This window comes from Epinephelus fuscoguttatus, linkage group LG1 (assembly GCF_011397635.1).
Source record: "Epinephelus fuscoguttatus linkage group LG1, E.fuscoguttatus.final_Chr_v1".
Taxonomy (NCBI): Eukaryota; Metazoa; Chordata; class Actinopteri; order Perciformes; family Serranidae; genus Epinephelus; species Epinephelus fuscoguttatus.
The window spans coordinates 32,704,389-32,722,464 of NC_064752.1; the positions used below are offsets into that span (position 1 = coordinate 32,704,389).

General features: G+C 41.3%; 1 protein-coding gene across 1 annotated transcript in view; it reads left to right on the forward strand.

Annotated features, from left to right (window-relative positions):
- Positions 1 to 734: 734 nt before the first annotated feature.
- The window catches only part of vstm2l (V-set and transmembrane domain containing 2 like), a 34,911-nt gene continuing 17,569 nt past the window's right edge, over positions 735 to 18,076 (forward strand). The window contains exon 1 of the mRNA XM_049590734.1: positions 735 to 1,022. Coding sequence (XP_049446691.1) covers positions 908 to 1,022 — 115 coding nt within the window. The 5' untranslated portion in view covers positions 735 to 907. The remainder of the gene's footprint in view (positions 1,023 to 18,076) is intronic.

The following is an 18,076-nucleotide window of genomic DNA, read 5'->3' on the forward strand; positions in this document are numbered from 1 at the left end:
ATCGGAGTCAGTGATGACTGATGAGTTTTGAAATAAGGTTACTGTGCTAATGTTAGATAGTAGCGTTAACGTTACTATTAAGTGGAAACGCACAAGGAAGATAATGTTTCAGAGGCTATGCTACAGTAGGCTAACGTTAGCCATTAGCAACTGAATGCTGTGTTTTCATTTATGAAATTATAGCCTATGTTACATTAGCGACCATCTTGTCCCTTTTTAGCCCAGGATGAAGCTGTGTCCATCTTCCCCATCGTTTGAAAGCAGAGCCGAGATGTTACACGAGCAGTCAGTCGGAGGCCTCCACGTGGGAAAGACAGACAGGACGTTCGGCCAATCATCAGAGTTTTCTTATTAATGGTATAATTATGAGTTTTTATTTCTGGTGGAATTCACTTACATTTTAGTGTGCCATCAGTTTATTAATAGCATTTTAACCTAAACAAAGAAGCGTAAAAGTTACAGAAAGGTAAGTGTGTCTTTAACCTAAAAGTATTATTAAGCAAAAACAGGCTCCCATATTTTGGCTACACAACCTAAAAGTGTAAAACAACCCAAACAACACTGACAGATAACAGTGTTTAAATATCACTTAGGGAATAACTGCTGAAGTAACAAGATTTAAATCTAGTGCAGGAATTTAACTTAAACCGACACTAACATCTCTGTGAGATCCCTCCGCCTAATTGACTCCTTCTGTGTGAGCCGCCGCACCTGTCACCACGCTGCTTCTCCCTCCGCCTCCGCCGGCCGCATCACCACCTCCTCCTGCAGAGCCGAGAGGAGCAGCAGCATCAGCGGCTCCGAGCTGTCTGTGAGGGGCTGCTCAGCACCGGCGGGGACATTTTACCCATGCTCTTCACCTAATGTGACACTTTTCACGCAACTGCTTGAAACACCGGCTGAAGCAATGGGAGCCTTTGCAGTGATATTAGGGATTTTACAGTACGTGGGACTTTATATTCAACTTAATGCAGCGCTCAACGCCGGACACGGCGAGGTGGATAATCACATCTCTGGGAATGGTAAGTTGCTCTTTTGTCTCTGTTTGTGGGTGGATGCTGTAAGAAGAACCTCTGTTATAATATCATATAAAACCACCATTCAGGAGTGATTGGGTGGGGTTTCCGTCCCTTTTTTGTTTTTTAAAGTTTATTCTTGTTGTTATGAAGATAGATGATGGACTGAAATTATCTTACTGTTACTGTCTGTGGGGTACTATTAAATGAAACTTGTGAATATCCCATTTATTTTTTAATGTGCTCACCTGAAAGTGGTTCAATACAGTGTAAGGTGAAGCATTTTTAAATTAAAGTGAATATGACACATCCCTTTCAATAACTTATTTAGATATAGGAACAAGCCACATTCATACCCCACCTTAACATTAGTTTCAGCACAACCTATTTTGTTGGACAAAATCAGGTACAAAGCTTTAAAAGCTTTTTAAATCTGTATCTAAGAGGCTGGTTCAGCATATATTTCAAACAGCTGCTGATCAAAATGTCTTCAAGATTGTCTATGTACAGTTATAGATGCAGAAAATCCTTCATGGACAAATAACTACTGTAAATCTGTGATAAATGTAAAGATAACGAAATAAAATCTATAATAATATCACTATATTATAGGCTATAGAGTGTATGGATCGTGACTGTTACAGTGAGATCAGGATGGAAATCAAAAATAGCTGTAAGTTTACCGGAATGAGCCGAGGAGGGTGTACGTTATATTAAAATAACCTTTGTGATAGTTACACTCCTATTCTGAGCAAATATCCTGGAAAATAGACAGTAAAATTGAGGCTTTCCAATGCTACATTACACTAAACTGTACTGTACGCATTAGATCACAAGCCATTGCACAGCTCCATTTATGTATTTTGAGAAATTAAGAAATCAACTCCCAGCTCAGCCACAGCAGGGATTTGAACCCCCAAACCTTCCTGGTACAAACATCCTTCTCTGGCCCTGAAGCTCCCAGAATCCTAATAACCTAATAACATAAACAATAAATTCTTTTCATTCATGGTTCACTGTAACGACAGACGGTAGAGACTGGCACGCCAGAAACCGGAGGAAAGAGCGAGGCTGGCTGACATGCAACATAATAAGCTCCTGTCAAAAGCAGATTGTGAATATTGCGATTACATGGTATGTGCCTCAGACTGCGAGGCTACAGGCATCGAGAAGTACTATCTCCTATTACCACTATCTTACCTCTGGGCTCTGTTTGTGAAATAAAACATCACAGTGTGTTTAACATTAAAAACAAGTTAAAGTCAGTTGTTAAAGGCTAGAAATGCACTATAACCTATACCACACCAACAGGGCAGTGTCTACTGTCTAATTAACACAGTGTTATCAGATTAATTTATGTTAAAAACATACAGCTCAGCTTTGGCTGAAGGTTTAGGCAGATGGACGTGAATTGAAACTTGTAAGAAAATACAAGCCAAGGTGAACCATAAACACAAAAAAAGCCAAGGGTATGTGCCTTCAGTGTTCTTGAGACAAATTACAGCTCCTGAAGGCACCCAAAGGAGAGAGGGGATATGTGCTGCACTATGTGCTTTTTATGGAGGTGGGTGATGGCTCGGGGTGCCCTGTTGCTGTACTGTAGCACCTTCACCACATTTTATATTCACAGCTCAGTGTGTCTTGTTGGAACAAAAATCACAGGGTGAGTTTATTATAGTTCAGTTCTCCTCCGGGGTCGGTACTTCACCACTTGCTACTTGTGTGCTTGACTTCTAGCAACTGCCATTAATATGCACAGTGTTTAGCTGCAACACATTACAGTGATATTGCTTTCCAAACAACAAATAGTGTAACGAATTACAAACAATATTTCAGTAATATTATTACAGATACCCCAAACACAAATGACAAATGATTTGAAATCAATCACATCCCCTGGAGTCATTTTCATTATCATCGCATTGCACATGCACATCACCAAGCAACAACCTAGCTTTGGAGTTTGGAAAAGCTTACACGCAGCAGCTGGAAGTATTCCCGTTTCAGTCAGGAGAGACAGAAGAATGACGTAAGATAATATTCAATAAGAAATATGAGTGTACAGATTAACAGATGATTTGTGCTGATTAAGATTTAACAGAAATGTTTGGTGCTTGGACACCAGAGGGAGATATTTTGCGATCAAGCGACATCTGAGCAGCAGCAGGATAAATTCCCCAATGGAGTCCAGACGCTAGTGGTGGTGGTGGCTGACTCTGAGGCTGATGAGGCGGATGAGGCTAATGAATCTGTAAAGACTAGGTGTTGATGGGAAGGTGGAGGGCAAGCACAACTGCAGCAAGTAAGAACTACGGCAGAGAGAGAACCGTGTTTAAAATGAGGAGCAGTAAGATGATAGGCTGACAGAGAAGGTGTGTCGCTGTGCTATTGGTTGATTGTGAATCAGCTGATGACTCAATTGACAGCCACAGACAATGACACCTAGGGAAAGTGAGTGAGCATGCGTACAAGGAGTGAATGGCAGGGTGAGAAAGAAAACTTACAGTGTAAGCATGAAAAGTGTTGTCTTCCTGACTGAACTTTGGCCAGAGTTTCTTTACTTGATTTTGTCTTGAGGAAACATGACAAGGACGTTGTTGTTTCAGGTAGTGGTACTCAGAAAAACACGATGAGCACAACAATGTGTAGCTTGTAGTGATGGGCAAAGCAGTTCTTTAGATGTTACTGAATCACTAGAATCAGTTCATTAAAAAGATTTGTTCAAAAGATTCGTTCACTGAATCGTTAAGTGCTTGGCGGGAGGAGCCCTTACTGTGTACTGCGTAGTCCGTCTCTCTCCATTGCTGCTGCTGCGTCTGCCCTGCACTGGTGAGTCTCATGACTGGCCAGCCTAATGTTTTAAGTTTGTTTATCTGGAAACTAAGTCTGTTAAAACAATGGGGAGGTGTGTGATTGTGTTCATGTGGCTTGACTCCAGGCTACGTTAGCTGTTAGCTTGGAGAAGACGGTCCCTATGAAAGTGTGTCGCTGAGTAGAAATGATTTGAATCACTCAGGGATCAGGGTTACGTTGTTCGCCGAGTGATTCGTTCATAGAGTGATTCGTCATGTGGTAGGCAGTCCCTCCCTGCACCCTGGCTGCCTCGCTACTTGCGAGTGATTCATTGTTTGCATGGACCGAATCAGCAGTTCCACTCCCGGCCTGCACGCTCGCCGCTGAGCTCAACTGAACTGAGAAATGAACCAATCAGTTCCGGAAGTGATTCAGTTCAGTACGTTCACTCAACAGATTCGTTCTTTTGAACAATTCGTTCGCGAACGACACAACAGTAGTCGCTTATGGAAATACACCCCACCAAAGGTGAGCCGTCTTTGGCCACCAAGGATGCTGTATCCCTAGAATGGCTAAATAACCACAACCGGATTTAAGTCATGGACAGCTGCAGGTTACAAAGAACTAATGAAGCTTGTGGCTGGATATCTGGTGGATGACGTGTCTCCACAACTGACTCTTCATCTGTCAGATAGATCCTTGGGAAGATAACTCAATATTTGTGGTGTGTAACAGAAATGTAACACAATGAGCAGTGTAAAGCATAACTGTTGGCAGGGAGTAATAAGTAAACTAATGTGATTAATTTTCAAAAGTGTACAAGTAATGAGTAATAAATTACATTTGTGAGTAATGAGCCCAACGCTGATTATGCGGATATATGTGTGGAAGATCAATTATGTCAAATTGCCTTTTATTATTTTGACCAGTCAGTGCCATCTGTGCTGATGAAACCAAAAATAGTCTGTGAAACCTGCAGTAAGATAGTAGTATCTTTTAATTAAGGGAAGGGAGGAACATATGAAATAATAAGGAGAACTATCTGGATTAAAATGAATGGGAGGATTCAAATCCAATTACACAACAGTGAAGCCTACTTCACATTTCTAATTAATGTCTAATTATCTTCCTTATACTTTCCTGACACCACTTATGCAGTGTAAATGTCACTCCAGATATCCTTTTGAGTGTATATGTTTACCTGATAGAGTCCAGTTTTATGCTGTAGGTGACTGCATCTTTAAATGTGTTGTTTGGATGTATTTGAAGTTCAGACAGCTGCTAATACAACTTCATTACAAGTGCTTTAATTTTCAGCCAGTACTATTTTTTCCAAGTGTAGAACACCTTTTCTGTTACTTTCTTCAGTGTCAGCTCTTTCAAACATAATTGGCATTTTTACCTTCTAGCAATCCTACCTTTCTCCAGCGGCTCCAAACATAGATTTACTGCTGTCTAATTAAATTGTGTGATAACCACTTCATCACAGTGTCTCACCAGTTGTCCCTCGAGCCCTCTCTGCTTAGCAAGTTAGCTTTAGCTCAGTCGCTATAAATGAATGCAGCGCACAGCGGTTCCAGATAGATTGACTGTCTTGGACAGGTTAGAAAATCAATTAGTAGCATTTCTCCCAAAGGGAGTTAATTAAAATTGGCTATAATCGTTGCGCTCTGTCTCCGCCTCCATGTCTTAGACTGGCCATAAAGAAGAAAATGCCTCAGGGCGTGATGTCTTAACAAGAATGAAAGGTCCTACGGAAAAACAACTGCTCAGGTTTTTAAAACTTGATCCAAGAAACAAAATAAAAGCCTTCTATTCTAACTTTTAACAACAGCAGCTCAAGCACCAGAAAAGAGAGTTGTGGTATCCTTTGTGGTTAAGTAATCCGCAGGAGATTTTTTTTTTTTTTTTTTTCAATCGGGCTCTTTGATAAATTGCCCAAGCAGAGGGGAGCTGAGCCGTCATGTAGAGCAGAGAGGCTGGATGCACTGTTCTAGAGAGTGCTTGTTAGATTCAGCCCTGACTCATTTGTTTCAGATAAGTGCATCTGGCTGGGGCCCGGTCAGGCCCTGCACCCCAGTTTCCACTTCAGCTGAAGTGTAGATTGAATCACCTGCAACGTGAAATCATATGTTCTGTGTGAAGTCAAACGACCAGCTTACGTGGACCAGTGTCTTCACCTCATTGTGGGCCATATGTGTCAGAGTATGACTCAAACTGCCATACAGGTCAACTCTCACCATTGAAGATGGACGAGGAAACTGAAGAGCGAGCATTGTTTGTGTGGTCTTCATGTCGACGCTGTATAACCCAAAGTGATGATGATGCCACACGTGGTTTCATCATCAATTCTGAACCCTTCGTATTCAGTGTGAGACAGTGTTAGTGCTCTTTGGCAGTGCTCATCCTGTTATCCATCGTGAGCGTACCACTTTCACAGTGTGGGGGCGTGTACCAATTCATTAGGCTTCCAAAGTGTCTGGGATTCTCTGCCAGTCCTCTGCTTGGTGTCCTTTTAATGAGGATGGCCAGCCCCGGCAGTTTGCATTGGCTTTCAATTTAATGGAGCTCTGGCTGTGCGAGGGGGGGCAACAGATTGTACAGTCATGCTGTCACAGCGGAGGGTGCTGGCGGAGGCTCGGTAGGAGAGAGAAGGAGAGTGAAAGAATGGTTGAAACAACGCTCACCTCCAGAGGATACCAGAGGCAGGAGTATATTGTAGCATGTCGCAACTTGAAGGGACAGCTGCTTCCTCTGGTGGTGCAGTAATCGCTGGTGTGAAGTAGTTGTGCTTGTGATGACCCATGGTTAAAAAACATCTGTGTGATTCACTGAACATTCGGTGGAATTGATAATAAAAAATTATTTGGTAGACAGAAAGTGTAATCTTCAAAAGTACAGAGAACACACTTTAATAGCAGAGCCCAGTGCTTATTCCTGTATCTTTGCTACATAAAAACAAAAGCAACCAAGAGGGTTAGTGTAACAAAGCAGGGCCAGCCCAATAAAGGCACGGACTGTCCTCAAAAAAAGGCTAAAAGTTGAATATTCTTCTACTCTTGGATACTATCTGAAGACCAAACACGTCTAAAGTTTGGTCGAAGCCACCCCTGTCCCCAGAGGCAATTACACACTTGCTAGTAACGGCAGGATCAGCTTTTTAAATTTATTCTGAACCACTGGAGAGAAGTTAGCAGCAAGCCTGAGAAATTTAGTTTTGTGTGGACCTTTATCACCTCTGGCTGAGATGGCCAGCTCTGCTCAGTAAAATGTGCAGTGATAGTAAATGATTAAGACAGAGTTTCTCTTAATCGAGAGGATGAAGAATATTCTGTACAAAACATTTGTGATGGTTGTATAAACTGAATGAGACTCACTTTAATTGAGATATGTTTAAGGGACAGCTAACACAAAAATCAAAAATACATATTTCTCCTCTTATCTGCAGTGCTATTTATCAAACTAGATTGTTTTGGTGTGAGTTGCTGAGTGTTGGAGATATCGGCGATGATACAGAGATAGAGATGTCTGCCTTCTCTCAAATATAATGTAACTAGATGGCACTCGAATGTGGGGCTTAAAGTGCTAAAAAAAAATGTTGTAAAGACTCAACAGCCATGTCTGTTTCCAGAAACCATACTTGAGTTACTCAGGATAATCCACAAACCTTGTTGTGAGCAGTTCCATCTAGGACCTATTGTCTGTCTACCAAACCATACCCACCAACCGCATCAAATCTTTTTACTGGACATTATGACTGTAGTGATGCAAATAGGTCTTCAACAGATTTCCCTGGTCTAACACCTGATAATGGAAACCCTGAGTGCTGTAGCGCTGATGATAAAGCTAGTTGCTATGTGTGTTTTAGAGAGACAGACAGAGGGGAAGAGGAGGTGGAAGGTGGACTATTGCACAATGTTTTTGTAAGTTATTATTAACTCACAATGCTGCTTTGTCATTAAATGACCTACCTGGTTGAAACCAGCAATATTTTCTAACAATCTTACCCAGACAGCCACCAACCACATCACCATGCAGAAGGAAGCATGCATCTAGAGCTAGCTCGCCCGAGCTAGCTAACATTACAGCTCAGGCAAGAATGGCTGGCACTAATGATGACATCTTGCGCTGTCACAAGCATGAGCCTCTTGTCAAGCTAGTCTTTACGAAATATGGGAAAGGGGACATTTTAAAAAGTGGGCCCCTCATCCACACACAACAGGGGTTCGTGTACATTTTTATACTTTGTTTGAATATAATCCAATTCCTCATATTTCTGCATGTATTTGGTATCTATTGTTAAGACCTTGTTTTCTTATTTGAAAAGCAGAGGAAGTCAGACATGTATCCTTGGCCAAAAACTGTCCTTCAGTGAATGATTACAGAAAAGTGAACTGAAACATTGATTGAAGACTGCCAGGTATTCAATTGTAAGGTCAAATCAGGAGTGAACTTTTTTTTCATTTGTTCATTCAATCTTGAGACTGCTTTAATCAAGTATCAGTCCGATTTTGTGCAGAACTGAAATAGTGTAAGACTACATGGCTTTCAATTGTCAGTCTTCCAGTCAAACCCAATTTATGCAATTTCAAGACTGTTCAGGGTCCCCAGTATGCAAAAATATTGAAATACACCATTTTGAAAAAGGCAATGTACCTTTTCCCTTGCCAAAATTTGGTTTAACTTTGGAGCATTATTTGGACCCTGTTCCGACAAGATAGCATAAAATGGGAGTATCAGATGGCACGTTGAAATGTGTTTTGATTATAAATTTACATTTATTTATCATGTAAATACATATAGCTTGAATTGTCGGTGACTTAAGTTAGTAAGTAAATTGTTGTCCTTGATCCCAATTAAGGGTCAACCATAGACCTTCAACACATCCTTGCATAGTGCTCTAAGCGCTTGGTACTTAACTGTCGTGTCTCATGAAAACATACACACCATCACTTGAAGGTTCTAAAGGACAACACACTCAAACAGAACATAATGTTGTCTTTCATCCCCTGAGAGTCCAGATGGAGTACAATGTGCATTCTCGAAAAATGGCTCCGGTATATGTTGTCAACAACACGTGCTACCTCATGTTACCACACTCTGGGAGGAAACGCAGAAATAGCCTCTGAGTCTTGTGTCCCAGGGGCTATAAAAAATTCACTCTGGAGTACCGGCAGCAACAGGCAGACAGCTGCTTGCTTGATTACCGGCTCCATTCTTATTTCATTATTTTACCTTCCACCTTGAATGGAGGCTGAAGGTCTCGCAGCAAGCGATTATTTCCCCAAGGAGGCTCCTGTCTGTTTGGCCTGCTGCTGATTCTGAACCAAATACAGCATTATTGACTTTCTGGCAAATTCCAAGGCTGCTTATTTTTGTTTATCAGCATTATTATGGGTTTTTTCCCCCCCCCATTTTGTAAAAGGCTGTCACTTGTACAACCAACTGCTGCACAGAAATGCAGTGACAGAAGTATTAAAAGTGTGAATATAACATTTGACTCATCCTTGACTCAAAGTGGTTAATAAATAAGAATACAATTACTTAATAAAACAGACTTAATCTGCCTGCTACATAATATCTTTTTATTGGTATTGGGTGAAAACTGAAACCTCTAAACCAGCACAAAGAGCTGCAACCCCTAAAGGTTTTTCCCATATTCACTAACCAGGCATAACTTCTTCCTCTAGTTGGTTATCTGCATGCAAGCTTTTTAAGATCAAGATGAATATCTGCAGTAGGTCTCTTTATTACAGGAGCTCCTTGTTGTTTCATCTAGCGTCCCCTTGGGGCTCCCCTGATTATTAAAGCCATTCATCAAGTTAGTGAAATACCTCTTCCCCCAGGGATTCTGTTCACGGGCTATTTACATTCACCTTGGTGGAAGTTACGATGTTAAGCTGGATTTTTATGTCTTGGTATTTACTGTCTGATTTCTTCTCAATGAATCATTTCTTCTCTTCAGTGCCCTACGGATGTGACTCAAATGGAAGCATTGAGTTAATGACCCTGATTTTACTAGCCGTCCCCGTAAGGTGGCAACTTTTCAGGTGAAAAATGTTTGCACTTAACCTAGAGAAAGATTTTCAACAATTCTTCCAGCTACCAGGGCTTCATTCCAAATGCCTCTATTTGTTTTATTCCTTTATGACTTCCACACGACTGTAAGGTGTGTGCCCACATTTCAGATTCCCTCATTTCATGCATGGTGGCACAGGCATGTGTTTAATACATTCTTACATTATTTGTATTTTCTCCTGTAATAACAGACATGGATGGAATGAACACAAATTATTTAGCATAATGACCATTCTTTGTTGGAGGAGCATTTGATGAAACACTGTAATTTTCAGCTACTGGAATGCTACTGGAAAACAATTTATACAAGCCTGTCCATACTTATTTCCTGTCCTATTTGTTTTTTTTACCTCAGTATATGGGTAGATTTGAAGAAGATGATCGATCTTGACCATGTTATATTACTTTTCAGTGTCTTCGCTGCCTCGCTTTCATGACAAGCTAATATTACTGTAAACAAAAAGCAAAAACTAAAGTACACTGCATTTTCAGAACACCCCCTGCTGGAGTACATGGAGCATTTTGAATTTGAATGGATAGTTACAAATCAAGTATTGAATTTTTTTCCAATGTTCAAATAGTAATTTTAGATTTTGAATTGGAAGTGGCAGCTTTAGCCACAACCTGATATGTTATAGTTCTTTTATTTATGTCTTAGAGGGAGCGAGGTTGGTTAGTTTGTTGACTGATTGAGTGATTAAGTGACAGAGTGACTGATTATTGTGCCATGCCATAGAGCTCCATTGCTGTCCGAAAAGTTATGTGCAAGTCAGGGTTTTCTAAAATGCACACCAACCCATGAGGGCCGACTTGCCCCGCACAACCCGCAAACAATGTGTGAATCAATCACCTGAATCCTGAAAGGTTCTGACCATCGTATATAATAAACTATTTGCTGTTGGCTTTGTTTTTAGTCATTTTCAGTAATTATCACAATATAAAACTAGCATTTACTAAGTGGTCATGTTTTAATTTTGAGCGCACAGCTGATATTCCTAATGCTTTGCTTACATGAGCACACAGCTCTAAGGTACAGTGTTATGTTTACGTGATGCAACAGGAGTGCATATTTAACAGAGTCAGTGCGGACAAAGAGATGCTTACTTGCTGTTAGGACACAGTTTTAGCCTACAGATTCTCAGAGGAAAATCTTTTTACTGGACATTATGACCGTAGGGATTCAAAAAGGTCTTCAACAGATTTCCGCGGTCAAACACTGAGACGCAGAGAGAGAGGAAGAGGAGGTGGAAGGTGGACTATTGCACAGTGTATTTGTAAGTTATTATTAACTCACAGTGCTGCTTTGTCATTAAATGACCTACCTGATTGAAACCAGCAATATTTTCTAACAGTCTTACCCAGACAGCTGGACCTGCAGGACCGTGGCTTGTGGGTCAACCTGTGCATCACTAGACCAAAACTATTAAAAACACATCAATGAACTACAATGTGCAGTGGGTGGCATTTCATTACCAAGACCACAAGCATTTTAGTTTAAGTCACTTATATTAAGTTACTCCTTTTGTGTAATGTTTGCTAAAATCTACACTGCAAAGTGATTTAGGAAATTATTTAGCCTTATGTGTGCAATGCGGGATCATCGGTTACTGTTTGTTAACAGCAAAAGTGAACATAAAAGACAACCCCAGATTTGCATTTGTTTGGCATTTTGCCTCACTGTATTTGCGTTTTTTGAGCGTTGAGTGTCTTTGGTGCCTGCTGCTTACAGTCTGGCACCCAGTCGCTACCTTTGTATAATGCCCTGACCTCACCTGAGCACCGTGGGGGTATACACCCATGAACGTCCACAGAAAATAAGAGTAAAATATGAAAATAAAAACAGAGGGCAGAGTCTGTGCAGAAAAATTCACTGCCACACACTTATGCAAACTGTACACACATATACGTACATAATATGATGTGTTAGTTTAGATTTCTGTGTTCAGTGGCAATGATTGGAACTTGAAAATGTGGAGAGACAGACTAACACACTGCTGGTTTTGGTGTTTTCATGTGATATTTTCAAATTAAGAAAAAAGAGAATAACATAAGCCTTATCCTTTAATGGTTTGGCAAAGAAAAACAGAAGCTTGCAGGGTGGGTGACAAGCTTACCCTGCAAGCCTCTTTCTCTGGCTCTGTTGCTCACACACAAGCACACACACATGGACCAGCAAAGATACGGGTGTCACACTTGCTTCTCGTCCATGCTAATAAGCCTTCTGTAATTTAGTCATCCTCAAACAGCTCAAGCTCCCTCTAAAGCAGGGAGTGAGATGGAGAGAGAGAGAGAGAGAGAGAGAGAGAGAGAGAGAGAGAGGGAGGGAGAGGATCGATGGATTGACCTCACACTGGCACTCAGGCTGGATTTATCCTTCTCATTTTGCCTTGGACCTGAAGTGAGAAAATATTTAGGAGTGGTCTCTTTTGGGCTGGAGCAGTGTACACGCATTTGTTTATATATTTATGTCCTCCACCGCGTTGCTTTCTTTCATTATTTTCTACCCTTTTCATTTTTAATGAGTCTTTGGTGAATAGCGAGCAGCTGCCTCTGTGTTCTCGTGGCCTCACTTCTATCATTGCTCTCTGAGCAATATAGTTAGAAATGCCAAGGAGGACCATTTTAAAAATGCATGTACTGTACTTGCATCTTGAAACAAGGGTCCCCTGCCTCTACTAGAAGGCGGTTTTGACAGGACTGCCTTTATGAAAATCTATACTTAGAAAAGGCCAAGCCAAGCAAACTCTTTCTGTGCCAGCTATATAAGCATTATAAATGAGACAATCCTGTGTGCCTGAGATTTCCCTGGAAGTCAATATTCGCATCACAAGTATGTGTTTTCACTCTTTTTGCTGCCAGTTCGGGGCCGTGAAAATTTACCATTGGCATCAGCTTTTGTGTTGATTTAGCATTCCACCAAGGTTATGGGATTGATTTCTGGTGACGCTACTGTGATTAAAGTCAGGAAACAGTTGGATGTCTGCAGAGCAGGCTTGTCAGGGCCTGATGTCGGCGCAGCACTCACTGGGAGACGGTATGTTTGTCAACAAGCCGTGTTTCACAGGCGAGTTGAAGAGGGCGCCTGCATAGCAAACTGAAAGGCAATTTGACAACTGTCAGATCGATAAAGCCAAGAGGAGGAGGAGGAAGGACAAGGAAGGCAGGATGGGGAGGCATTACAGTAGTTTGATCACAGCACGATTTGGTTGTGCTGACGATTTGGGATGTATGCATAGAACTCATAGAAAAGAAATGATACAGAAGCTCATGATAGCAGGAACAAACAGAAGTTCGGACGAGGTATAACAAGATGTGGTGGTTCACTTTCTTTACCTTTTTCTGCAGTCATGCGCCAGTATGGAGTCATTTTACAAACACTAAAGCTCACCATTTTAGTTAAAATTGTTCCTCCCCTGGATTTCCCCCATAATGTTTCCTGGTGTTGGAGGATGCTGATCACTGCAGTTTACTGTAAAGGAGGTCCCCTAATAACAATTCGGCTCAGATAGTGAGGTAGAAAAAGGCTTTCTGCCAAGTTTTAAAAAGCAACAACAGTGCTGCAAATCAGAAACAGAATCAGTGACAGAAAGTTTCACTGTCGGTAAGTCAAGGATTTGTATTAAAGCTTTAATGGGGCTCTTTGACAGACAAGTGATAAGAAAAAAAACATCCATTAGTGAGGAGAGAAACTGAGGGGAGCATATTGTGACTCCATTCACGAGCACAGACAGTAACAGGCCATATGGTCATAGTAGACTGTAATATAGCCTGTAGGGGATGGTACAGTATGGGGCTGGATGGATTATTCTAGGATGTGTTACTTTATGGAGAAATGTTGACCACATGGAAGATAATTATCATGTGAGTGATTTTTTTAATATATTGAGTCACAGTTCCTTTATGTGGACCTTTGCCTTCGCCAAAATGTCACAAATAAAGCTTTTTTTATAACACCTGCACACTGCAAATAGCTGTCATTTGCAGTGTGCAGGTGTTTTTTGTGTCTAACACTGAACCCGGACGTGGACAAGCTTGCTCAAGTGACAGTTTGTTTAGTTAGCTATTAATATGCAGGTTATTGTCTTGGTTTTATTCTTTAGTTTGTGAAATGTCAAAGCATTAGGACAACCAATTCAAAAATATTCAATTTTCAATTATACAAGATAGACACAGAAACCAGAGTGCTCTTTGCTTGAAAAGTGACTGAAAAAAATACAAACACAAACATCATAAAGTCAAGTCAGATATAACAGACAGCTGTGCAGCCTATAACATATAACAAAGCCTATAACCTTTGATCTTTCACATGATAGCAAAAATATTCTGGAGTATTTGAACATACCATTTTGATTGTTTACAGATGTCACTGATTACATGTGACTACTTTTTTATCTACTTTTGACTACTCAGTCCTGTAATTAGGTATAAACATGGAAAACACTTCTTCACTTCCTCCCACTGTACAAAAGTAAAGGTAAAATGTCTCGGATATGGCCGCTGACGGAACCAGCATCTGCAGAGTAGTGATCTCTGTGAGTCCCGCCGTGTGACCCAGTTACAAGCAGCACCACTAATGTCAAAACCCCCCCCATCAATAAGTAATTAAGACATAATAGCATAGAAGCAGCATAAGATCTGCCAAAAAATAACATTATTTGATTTTTACTTTGATTTTTTATTCACATCTTTTAACACAGAGGTGGCCAGGTGTATGACCTGTACTGTAGCTCCACCAGGGGGGCAGTTGAGATGTTCTGGCTTCACTTTTCCATGTCGTCCAGCTTTATTAAACAGTCTACGGGCATGGCTAATGATACATTTGCACAGGAACACATTTGCTGTGGGGCATTAGAAAATTTGTTGTTTATTTGACAATAACAATGTGTGCACATGAGCAAAATATCAACATACACAACCCCTAAATGTCTGTAGCCCACCACTGACAATGGTGACCATGTATTGCACATTATCGATAGTCAGTTTCATAGCATACTGTAACATCTCACAAATGTGTCTTTTGATCCCAAGTCTTTTTCTGTATCTACAGTTTGCCTTTTATTCCCTAACAGTGGTAATGAGGCTGTTTGCCCTTCACTGGAAACAAATCAGCGAACAAACTGAATTATACCATGGATTCAAAGAGAAGAAAAACAATTACATGTCATCTGTGTGATGAAAGAAAGACAGTAGAAGGCAGAATTTGCAAAACTGCAGATTTTTTTGTCCTAATGCTTCCAGCACATAATGTGCGGAGTCACTCATACAGTTGATTTTCATTTTTCTGTCCTCCATCTGGTAAAGCAGTTCATACCTTTGATCTTTTTAGCATTTCTGCGATTCCCTGTGTTTTGCTTGTGTAGTTAGGAGAGATGAATATGTGTGTGTGTGTGTGTGTGTGTGTGTGTGTGTGTGCTAGTGAGAGATGTTGCAGAATGAAAATTGCAGACGCTTCTTACATCCATTACTTTCACCTATAGGGACACCCTATGCATTACGGCTTGCACGAAACATGCAACAGAAACACACAGCGGCATCATTATGGTTCATTTGCGACATGCATTTCAAATCAGTACAGCTCCCTTTACACACATGCACTGTTTGCTGACTACAAGCCACAGGGCACCACACACAGCGAGACACACTCACACAGGGTAAGTCTCCTAGGATGCTGAACACCTGCCAGAGCCAGTGGGCAAGGCTCCAGGAGATGTAGTGAGCTACTCTGAGAGTTGGAAGCATCTCTTTATGCCACACACCAGAGAGCCAACAGACACAGATTGCCCACTCAGCGAGAGAGCCACAGAGAGGAGGAGAAAGTGTGGAGGGGAACTGAATTAAAGGAGGGAAGGGAGGTGAGAGTACAGAGGAGGCTCGAGTAGTAGAAGGAGCCTCTAATAGGGAGAAAGTAAGAATGAAAGGGCGATAGGAAAGGGAGAGAGAAGAGGGAAAACGTAGCATCAACAACAAGGGGGAGATTTGTGGGAGATGTTAGTGGCAGGAGAGAGGGAGAGAGCTAAGAAAGGATTAAACAAGAGAAAGAAAGAGGTGGAAAATTGAGAAAAATCTTGCGTTTGCAGAATTGGGGTCTTATTGGTTGGCTGGGGAAATGGGAAAGTGCAGGAATTACCTTGCAGCTATAAGCCTGTCCAACTGTAGCTCTGGACGGAGTGTATTTAAGGACTCCCCGCACAGCTCTCTCCTTGACTTGACTTTGACTTCACACACTGTGGTTTCAAATGGCTGTGGAGACTCCGTGAGCTTCATTAGGTTAATTCTTCAGCTGCTCTCCTTTTTGCTTGTAAGTTGTAGAAAATGTTTCTACATTTAGAAACTATGAGACAAATAGTGTGACATCATGATCAAATTTGGTCTGGACTAGTCAATTGTAGAAGGGTATCTGTGGTATTTTTTTAAATCTGGACCCTTTTTTTCACATGTTCATGTGTCTGAGTGACTCAAGGGAACAACAGCTTTTTAATTTAGTCTTGCATGACCGTTGGAGAGGTTATCGGCAAAGCAGGCTCCAGTGTTACCACTTGGGGCATATTCACACAATTTATGTCCACTAAAAGTGCTTGTTCTTGCCACTGACATGCCCAAATCAGTATTACAGCTGTCTGACAACACTGAGGAAAGGACCCTACAGAGATAGGCCTTTTTGCTGATGTTTGTTTGACCAGAAACAGCCGGAAATCACCATAGCTAAACCCACCAGACTCCATTTAAATTAACAGTAAATCTAGTGTGTATACAGCCAGATATTTTCACATCTAATTGGGTGAACTAAGGGTTTATTTCAACCAAACCAGATTTGGTGTGGTGTGGTTTTTGAGCATAAAGCACTGTACATTTTGCAAATCGAGCAGCTCATTTAACGTTGTTAAGGATATACTGTGCCTGATTATTTTCCTAGGAAACAGTGTATAGACTCATACAGAAGTTATCCCTCTCAACCATCACTCTTGACCAACTAGAAGTGTTAGGTGGTGTATTTTTCTGCATTTTTCTGTATTTTCTTTTTTTTTTTCTTCTTATTTTCTGTATTCGGGATGGTTATGGACGTGTACCCCAGACATGAGCAGGTGCAAGACTGTAAGTAGCAGGCATCCAAGAGACACAGCACCAAAAAAACCCACAAATATAGTTAGGCGAAACACCAAATGAGAGTGAATCTGAGGTTGGTTTTTACTTTCACTTTCACCACTGAGTGTGTCAACAAACAGTAACCAACAATCCTGCATAGTATACCTTTAAGGTGTAGAGTCATGGATATATTCTGAACCAGTTAGCATAGAACGTATCTTTGGATGGCTGCTTTGCCTTGGTTATGTTACAACTACCTGCCTCAGGAGCCTGAGGGTTACCATTGTTAACGTTGACGTCACTGACACTGCCATTTACGCTATTCATTTCAATTCTGGTGCTTTTGTGGAGTGTAAATCTACATTTTAGCCCACAGTCCATGTTTGCAATGCCTTTAAGATGATATCATTAAAACTTGTTTGTATATGCCTATGCGAGATGCTGCAACAGCAGAGGGGGCTAATAGCCAGTAGCGGATCCTGATATGGGCCGAATGGGTGATTAGTGGGCAAAGATGGAGCACCAGGTGTCTTGTCCAGGAAGCGAGAGATGGTCCATCTGATGAAGCATTCCGGCAAGTTCGTCTGGAGGCTGCATTCTGCCCGGTGCGAACATTGGCTGAACATTATTAGACATTGCTGTCAATGTGTGTGTGTGTGTGTGTGTGTGTGTGTGTGTGTGTGACTCTTCCACATCATTAGTGTTTGCTGGAATCAATGAAATTATGAGCAATACCTGCAATCCCACACTGAAATTCAGGCCCTGCAATATATCGATAGCAGGGTATTAGGGGAGCTAGTAGTAGTTGGGCTATAGTGGGCAGTTACCCAGCCAATTAGCACCCTATGTTCACTAACAAAGACCACACCAATAAGATCAAGACTTGTAATGGTTTATTGCATATGAATGATTAAGGGTTTGGAGGAAGCATGAAAGGATGAGGATCAAGGGATTAGAGAATGAAAGGATAAGGATCAAGGGATGGAGGGATGATAGGATGCACACTGAAGGGATGCGGGTTGAGGAATAAGGGGATGAGGGTTGAAGATGAAGGACGAACGGATAAGGGTCAAGGGATGCACGGCACAGAGGGTGAGGGATGAATG